This window comes from Salmo trutta, chromosome 2 (genome assembly GCF_901001165.1).
Source record: "Salmo trutta chromosome 2, fSalTru1.1, whole genome shotgun sequence".
NCBI classification, from domain to species: domain Eukaryota; kingdom Metazoa; phylum Chordata; class Actinopteri; order Salmoniformes; family Salmonidae; genus Salmo; species Salmo trutta.
This window is the reverse complement of record NC_042958.1, coordinates 32,500,494-32,510,203: the sequence shown is the minus strand read 5'-3', so window position 1 is coordinate 32,510,203 and position 9,710 is coordinate 32,500,494. Positions and strand designations below refer to the sequence as shown.

At 38.4% G+C, this 9,710-nt stretch overlaps 1 protein-coding gene across 1 annotated transcript; it reads left to right on the top strand.

Moving 5' to 3' along the window:
• The first annotated feature begins 454 nt into the window (after positions 1–454).
• LOC115154120 (neuritin) lies at positions 455–9,170 on the top strand. Its single transcript, XM_029700027.1, has 3 exons — positions 455–722; positions 3,852–3,996; positions 5,599–9,170. The coding sequence occupies exons 1-3, from the start codon at positions 668–670 to the stop codon at positions 5,825–5,827; spliced, it is 429 nt and encodes a 142-aa protein (XP_029555887.1). The 5' UTR covers positions 455–667; the 3' UTR covers positions 5,828–9,170.
• The last annotated feature ends 540 nt before the right edge of the window (positions 9,171–9,710 follow it).

The following is a 9,710-nucleotide window of genomic DNA, read 5'->3' as shown; positions in this document are numbered from 1 at the left end:
TGAGAAATAAGTGCAATATTGAGTTTCACTTAGCTAGCTAGAACATTATAGGCTAAAAGCTAAACACGATTTGGCCCTTGTAGAATCTATAGCATATAGGCCTGTGGACAATTTTATAATAGCTAAACAACACTGTTTTTTGTCAGAAGCGGAGTCTTTTCGTCGTTGGTAAAAATGATTATGAACATACAGTATTATAATAAATGATACACCACAAACTTTCGTTCTTTTTTTCTCTCTTGACGCTCCACGCTCTCTAGACACCAGCAATGTGGTCCTTGGCGCGCACGTGTGCCGGTGACACAGATGCGGATATCGCCACAGCTCTTTTAATGACTGTATGGTGTGGGCAAGGGGGAAAAGACTACCCTCGCGTAGCAAATGAAAAAAACGTAGAAAGCGGGAGTCCAACAGTGACTTTTACATTAAGCATGCGATGTGGGCGTGAAGCAGGGAGATAGAGAGAGAGCGAGCGAGAGACGCCCTCGCTTCACAAGGGGTAAACCATTTCACTCCTCTTCGCCACACTGTGTAACAGGCAACGGGAGAAAAAGCTCCCCGAGTGCTGCTGGAAGTTGATGGCTATGTGTGATGCTCAGACCTCAACATCGTTTTTCAATCAGAGTTTTTAAGATCTGCATATGCCAATGGTTTTACCACACGTAGAATGGGATTAACTTGGTCCGGCAAATATATCTCACTGTTTCTTGCTGTTCAGTTAGGTGAGTGACTTTGTCACGGTCGATTCGTTATTGTCTTGTTTTTATATTTGAGTTGATGAATAGTGAATTGTAAGAATTATAGCCAAACCATTTGGAATGTAAACTATTCGATCATTTCAGGAAAGAAATCTAGATTTTTTTATTGCAAGGAATGCATGAAATCAGTTTCTTTTCTGGTTGCAATGGGATGCATGCAAAAATAGCCACAACAAACCAAATAGTTATAATGAAACAATTTGAAACCAATCTTTATTTATTTTGCATTATTCTATGCGAATGCATATGTAAATTCGATTGGAAACGTGTATGTGGACGTTCGCACCACAGGAGCCTGGTGAGGGGAGGATGGCAAATAATAATGGCTGGAATGGAGTGAATGGAGTGACATGCGTTTGATGTGCTTGATACCATTCCATTGATAACATTCCAGCCATTACTAAGAGCCCGACCTCCCGAATTAAGGTGCCACCAGCCGCCTGTGGTTCGCACAAGTAGGCCAGTGTTTCGTTTGCATTGCATAACGCTATCAGTGGAAGACGCTGCTCCTTAGAATCCTGTAGTGGCAAGGGAATTCATTATAAATAATTCATGCCATAGCAGCCGAGCCATTGTTGGAAAAACAGAAATGATTTGACTTGACATGCTTTGTGAATGAAACATTTTACAAAAATACATCTAAATGAAATTACGCTCGTTTAAGATGAGTGTCTAGCAGGTGCGTCGTTTTCAAACGAAATGCATTGACTAGGTTATATCGAACTGTCTAATGTATAGTAGGATTTCGAAAAATGTAAGATCATTTTTCATTAACGAAAATGACTATTAAACTAAATTTAGTCTACGAAGATAGCATAATTTTTTTAAATAAATTCAACAAATGTAGCCAACCGCATATATATTACGTGTTTACTATGTTTACTATATATATAGGTTATTTGGCCTATTCCATTTTGAGGCTATAATTTCGAATATATCTAAGAATGTAGGCTAGCCATATGCATTTGTTGCATCGTGTAGCCTATTTGAGATGTGGTATCGGCTAACACCTAGCATTAACCTGGAAAACAGCAACGGGTAAACTATGGATAGTCGTTTTTATCACTTGGATATTCCCTGGTGTTTTGTCTGTGACTGCAGGGTCGTCCGCATCGGTCGCATTTAGGGGGTTATTCTACGTTGATGTGCCGTGTTTTCTTTAGTTAAATCTATAGTGTGGGTGTGAAGGAGTGACCAATGAAGGCTACTGTAGCTAGCTACAGAGTTGAGCCTATGCTGAGTGCGAGAAACACGTGTGATGGATTCTCTAAAACACTGTCCTCATTTCACACATTAAAATAAAGGGTCCCTAATATTTAAATCAGAGGGCATATCCATTTCAAATCTGTTATTGCACTTGTCAAAATAATTACCCCATTTACAAGAGAATATTATTCTCAGGCTACTAAAACGATTGAAACTAGGTTATCTTGATAGATGCAGTTCTGCATTATAGACTGTATCGGATCGAATGTTAACGTTCTATAATTCGAAGGTGGCATGTAGTACATTGCTGTAAACTTGCCATCTTGCATCATATAATTTCTGACCATAATGATGATTTCATTTCGAAGTCGAATATAGAGACAGAGTTTGTGCCAAGTGTGTGCGTGTGCGACACATGGTGAACTGCTAGGCTATATGGGGGTTATGTGTAATTTTACAATGCAAATGATCATATAATCTCGCTCGTTGCCACTTTATAAATAATCCCTGCAAAATGTGTAATGCAAGCAGGTTGCTCCTCGAGATGCAGCAATATTAATTCTTGCCTTTCGAATGTACGCATTAATTTGACCTCGACAGAGTCTATTACAAAATCCGCATAACATATTTGGTGACATTGGATTGCTTTTAGGCTACAGCCCGATTTACTAAAGGGCATGATGGCAATAAGAGTAGCCTCACATGTTTTACAACGCTATTTAACGAAAACGTGATGCCTATATTGTCAACATATGACCTAAACCTAAATGCCTATAACAGAGGCTGTGCATTATTCTGCAACCAATCGACCTGGGACACCATTGTAACAAATGGTCAATCGAGCGATTCTCCCGCTTAACGAACCAGAGATGCTCCGTGCGTCCCACCATTGACAAACAAAACATTTAGTTCGAGGGGGTAAAAGGGTTGGATTGAAGGCGTGCACGTTTGGCAACAACATTGTCATCTTCGCTATTAAACGAATTCTAAAAGACGCCCCATAATCTGGTTGAATAAACACAGACACAGATATTACTAAAATGTATGATAGCATAGGGTACCCCCCCCCCCCCACACACACACACACAAACACGTGTAAGCACACATATGAGCATTTCGTTACACTCGCAATAACATCTGCTAACCATGTGTATGTGACCAATAAAAAATGTGATTTGACATACATACAAAAGCCATGCAGTGAGACCCCCCCCCCCCCTTCTCACTGTAGCTCGGCGGTGCATTACCTCATCCTCCTTTGTTGCTGTTTTCGTGGCGTTCAACGCTATGGGCTGGGATCTCCCGATGTATTCTCCAAATATTAGTGTATGATCAAATGCAAGGAAATTGTTGGACATATTAAAACGAACATTATATTTCGTGAAAACATTCCAATATTTCTTGATAATAAGTTATATTGCTCATTTTGAACTATTAGTATATGAAACATAGTCTGGCTAACACCTAACTCTTTAAGTCCTCCTGACTATTTGGTGTCACAATGCGTCGACAATGAAGAGGGCTGTGCTTTTATTGATTGGCTTTCCTCTATGTCCTTTGCTCAAATTAAGCTGTAGGCCTGATTTAAGATTTTTGTCATTCAAAAAGCATTACAAGAATATTGAGGTTTTGATTTTGTCCAATGTAACAGTAAGCAAAATCTGGTCAATTGATAGAGCATACTTTCTTTAACCTCAATGTTAACTTGTTTTGACCTAGCATTGTTTTTAGCTGTATAGATTATGAAATGTTGATGTTTTTAGACAATGCAATTAATCATGATTAAAAAAAGAGTGCACTAAAATAAAATAAAAAGTGAACTTGCTTTATCTGATTAACTCTAACAGCCGTATACAAAAGTGAATAAATCATTCCCCCCCATTCCAGTTTATCTGCTACATGCGGTGAGAGCAACGGGGAAATGTGATACAGTATTCAAAGGGTTCTCCAATTGCTTGCTGAGACTGGGGGAGAATATGGCTAACTATCCACAGGAGCTGGATGAGAAGGAAAATCTACAGACCATCTGCACGTAAGTTGAATTTAGAAAAGGAAAGAAAAAAACCCATGCAGTATTTGATCAACTCCAAAAAGGATCAAGCAGGCACACCCCACCCCATATTCCAAACCGGTTGGTGCAAAATGGCATGAGGGCCCAGTTTAACTCGACAGATCCATTGGATTAGATACAGAGTCGGGTTCAGGGGGGGAGCCACGTGCCAGCTCAATATAAAAAAATGGAGTAGTGGCTTCTTTGAAATGAACAACCTATGTGGAAGTGGAATATTATAGCCCAAAAACGGTACATGTGATTGGACGTTAGGGATGTGAGAATGGGGGGTCGACAAGCATGGGTGCTGATGATTTGTCTTTGGCTAGCTAGTTCACCGGCTCCAGGCAAGTGACATAAGTGGTCTTTTAGGGCCCCCGAGCAGTTAGCCCCCCCAAAAATATTTTTTTTGTAGAATACACTCAGAATAGTAGAATATACAAAGTGATATTTCGCCCCAAAAAATTGCCCATCAGCAGTTTTTCTCTTGTTATGTCAGTCACTGACAGTCACTCAATTAGCCATTTCAACTAAAAAAAAAAAATGTTTGGTAAGTTAGTCTAGCCAGCTATCTAAATTTGGAATAATCATGGCCGAATATCTACCAGCCGTGTGGCCAGGCACCTGAAGCCATTTATCTACTTTCCCAGAGTCAGATGAACTCATGGCCATCATTTTTATGTCTCTGCATGCTCTTTGAAGGAAGTTGCTATTGCTAACTAACATTAGCACAATGAGTAGTCTATGGTAACTGCTAGCATGCTAGTGGTTAGCAGTTAGTTTTGCATGTCAATGCTAACTACTATCTCTAACTTCCTTCATACTGAATGCAGAGACAAACATGGTATCCATGAGTTCATCTGACTCTGGGGAAGTAGATAAAGGACTTCATTTTCAAAATCTCGAAATATCCCTTTAACATGGCATAAGTTTTGGCAAATCGTGTAGAACTGCAGGAAATTAGCTTTAAAACTCCAAAAATGTCTCTCCACCCAAAGGCAAAATGGTCAAAATTGGCGAAAATGATCTTTAAAACTTAAATGTTTCGCTCCACCTTCAAGAGGTGGGCATTTAAAAGGTTTTGCCCATGAGGTGGGGGACACAAGCAAATGTCACTTAAAGCCCCCAAGGGCTAAGGCCGGCCCAGAAGATGGGAATAGGTTGTGTGTGTGTGTGTGTGTGTGTGTGTGTGTGTGTGTGTGTGTGTGTGTGTGTGTGTGTGTGTGTGTGTGTGTGTGTGTGTGTGTGTGTGTGTGAGAGAGAGAGAGAGCGAGAGAGGAGTAGAGAAATTGGAGGGGTTGGATAAAATCACGTGACTTCAGGGAATCTTTTTCAGAGCTTGTGGATTACAACCAATTTTGTTTGGCCTACTAGGGATGTGTTAATATCAAATTAATACTAGTTAATACTACATTTATTACTGGAATTATTTTTGGCGTTCTATTGTTATTAAAACAGTGTTAAAATAAAACTCTTTAGGCTATTTGAATACAGCATGGACAATTGATGAAGAGAGAGAACAGTATTATAATAGTAAGATAATATTCTAACGCCTGTCTTGTTTATTTTGCATTTGATTTGCAGATATTGGGATGACTTCCACTCATGTGCGACCACTGCGCTGGTGGATTGCCAAGAGGGAGCCACAGACCTATGGGAGAAGCTCAAAAAGGAGTCCAGAAACTTAGAGTTCCGAGGGAGCTTGTTTGAACTGTGTGGCGGGGGGAACGGGGCCTCCAAATCCACAGTCGCTTTAGGTCTCATCATACTTCTAACGGCACTTTCCGCCTTAGTGACTTGGCTTGCATTTTAGCAAAAACAAACAAAGAAGAAGATAAAAGGAAATAAATGCTAGCTATCGACACAAAAATACAAAACAAAAGAGACGTTTGAATTCATTTACACCCAAATGGATTATACTTCATCCGGGGAAGGCGACCTGATTTTGCTAGAGACATTGGCGGGTCGTCTTCCGGGACTGGTGCACCATATTTGTCTGACCTGGGGTCAATTCCATTAAATATTTAGCAGGTATTGAGTTTAAATTATGATGACATTTAGATGGATCCTCGTCCGGTTACTATTAAAGTCGACGATGAATTATTTATATTAGTAGCCTAGGCCTTGACATCTGTTATTTCAGGTGATTGCAAGCTGCTCATACTCTGTAGGCTAATGCGAGGCGCGCTTAGCCCAACGAAATATCCAGATCGATCTCCAATATTCACCATTTAGATATGTTATTTACTTTATTTTGCGAAATGTATCATGTCGAACCAAGTATAAATGGAAAGGGTTGTTTGAGGATCTGATGTTTCTACTTTCACACGATGCTAATAGCCTAACTGTCACCCTAGAAAAAATACATGTAAAATAGCATAGTAATAAGAATGAAAAAAAGAGTACTCCGGAACGACTACAAGCATGGTAGTTTGGTTATTACGTGTAAAGTAGCGTATGGCAATACGATGACAAAGTTGATCAATGTAGAGAACGAAAAGAGTGGCTGGAGAGTAATATGACTGTTGCCATTGTGTTGGCGCTTTACCCATCAATTTATGAACAAATATAAGCTACCCATGGGGTATAGTCTACATGAAACCATACTTCCCCAAAGTAGGCTACAGTAGCACGAGAATACTCAGAACGCGAAATCAATAGCTGGATGAAAGGAAATTAAGCTAGCTTTATTTGATGTTGCATAGACCACTTTTTACTGCCTTCAAAATATGTGTATTAAGTTTGTTTGTTTTTGGGGGTGTTGCATATAATACCTGACTATTTCAAATCATGTAAGTAAATAAGAGACTATGTCTTTCAAAGGAATTTTGAAAAGATATATACTAATACTTTATCCTAAACATTTTTAAAAATAGATTGATTATTATATAAAAAAGCTAAAAGTACGAAGAATATTAAATAAAACAGTTCATGTTTGAAAATAAGTGTGTGGTTCAGATTTTAACATGTTACTATTTGTAGTTTTGTTCCAAAATGTGTAGCCTACATTATGCTGCCAAAATGTGTACATTGATAGTGTGTAAAACATTATAGCTCAATGATGTTGACAGGTGTCTTTGGCAACAAGATCTTTGGATGTTGGGTTCATTCATGGCTTTGAAGCAAAGGAGATGAAGCAGTCAATAATTTAGTATTCACTCGAACACACACACACGAGTCACTTCATTGATTTAGGGAGAGAAAGCAGAAGGCCATATTGCTGTTTGTCTTTCTGGGCAAAAACGTAAAGTAAAATCTCAAAGCGACTGGCTACTGTGGCTAGGAAAAACAGAAACTGGCTAGGAAAAATAGAAACATTGAAACAGGCTACAGTATTTAGAAGAAAAATACTTATTTAAATATATCCAATAAAGCATCCTATTGTGCAAAAGATGAATTGAAATCGAGATTAGGAGTGGCACGCGACAGGCGTTTGCGTTGCATGAACCCTAACGATTAATAAAACATATGTCCCTAAGGAATGAACGTTGTGGGCTTCAGCACGTGATTATTTTTATATTTAGGTCTATGTTAAAATGTGGTAAAGCAATATGGAATATATATTAACATTTATTTTACTAATATTGCTCACACAGTTCGTCAATCAGAAGCTCATTTGTATTTCCTTTCCCCAATGGAATACACATTTGATTTCAAAAGCATGCATTAATATGGATGAAAGTTGTATGAATTACTGTCTCTCCTTCCAAGAAGAGAAAGAAACCTACAAACCTGCCTCTATTTTTCATTTATTTTCTTTTATTTGAGCAAAACAAGTACTACTGTAATTGCATGCAGTTTTTGTAGATTACATTTTTTTATCGGTAGGGCCTATAACTACACGCCTATTACGTCACATCCCCCCACCCCCTCGAAATAACAGAACATGCGTTTAGCCTTTTTCCGTTTTTTTCTACAGGAGAATAGCATAATTATAAAAATACAACCTCTAACAGAAATATTTGACCAGTTTTTATCGCCTCCGTGAGATATCCCGTTGAACTCCTCATTAAAAATGTATGCTACTCCGGAGGTTCCAGCTAGTTCTATTCAAAGCATAATCTCGAAGGTGTTAAGGCGCCACCTGTTAGAGCCTATACTGTGACCTATAACGAGCCCTACGCTTTGCCATTTCCTGTGATAATAATATTACTATAATAACGAAAACCTTTGATAAATTCTAAATGCGAACAATCACAATTTGAATGCTACAATAATCATAGCTTCATATCTTTCTTCAAACGAAGCATGATACCTTATTTGGTTTAAAAGAAAGATGGCATTTTTGGCATAGAAGAATTGAAGTAGGCTAATATCACTCTGACACTTTTTCGGTATTAAAGTTTTTAACAGCGTGGCAGAAAGTGTGACTATACATACATACTATATTAATTCAAACTACAGTAGACTGATCAAAATAAATAAAAAACTATACAAAAATAATGTCCAGATGTGATTAGCCTATCTTACAGTACATGGAATATGATATGTACATAATAGAATTAGCCTATAGGCCTATATGATTTTATAAAAGCATATATTTCTCTAAAACATGTTTCTATTCAAGTGTTTAATGACACTCCAAAATATACCGTAACCCTAAAGATCTTTATTTATTAAATGCATTTAAGTTATTGGCTATTTCATATTAGGTTGTGAACCATGTGAAATCAGGATACTAAGTAACCAGCTATTCCTTTTTGAACCCTGGGATTTCCTGCAAAAGAAACTGAAGATAGTTGCTGCATTCCACACACAAGCTCAAAAAGAAAACCTGCCAAAAAGACATGAAAGATTAACAAGGGGAAAATGTCAAGGCATGCCAAAAAAAGATACAAAATAAGCTATTTATGTTTTCCCAAGTAATAGTTCAACAATATCAGAATATAATGCAGAGTTTTGAAGAGCAAGAGGACAAATTGCCCTTTTGGACACTTCAGCAAACAATGACATATTTCAAGTTGGTTTTGGCAGACTTCCAATGTACCTATGCCTGTTCCAGTCTCAAGAGAAGTCTGCCTCACCTTTCAAGGACTCCTCTTACAAAGAGAGCCATCTTACTGTATCAAGGTATGGTATTGAGGTCAAATTGGCCTAGGATCTTGCTTGATTGCTATGAGTTATATTGATGTACCCAGTAAACGATTCCTCTAGAGTGTACTGTTCAAGAGTGTTTCTCTGAAGAATATCTGACCTTTGTTTCTATTTGGTAGATGTGTGGCAGGTTGTGGCTGCCAAACTATTGAACATTGGAGAGAATGTGGTCAAAACCCTGCTTTCCTTTAGTGCCACTAGTCTTTCAGGACCATGGACATCTCCTAACTCCCATGCAGTTCATTCAGCACCATATAGGTCTAAGTAGTCAGTCAGGACCACAGAGAGCTTCTACATTAACTAGATGGTTCCTAGCCTTGCTTGCCAAGTTTAGTGCAGAACAGACTACAGCTCAATCTGAGCTCACAACGCCATCCGTCTCCTGCAGTAGATACGTCAATAAGGCCTGATAGAGAATGAAAGAGTCCTCACAGTAGACACTTATCCCTAACATCAACAATTGCATGAGAATCTCTGCTAAGCTGGGTCTTTGCCCAGAAAGGGATACCAATACTCTTTTTCAAAACAGTAGAATAATCCTCACAAAATACAACATTTAGAAAGTTTTTCAATATACACAGTTGTCTGTTTTTAGAAAGGCT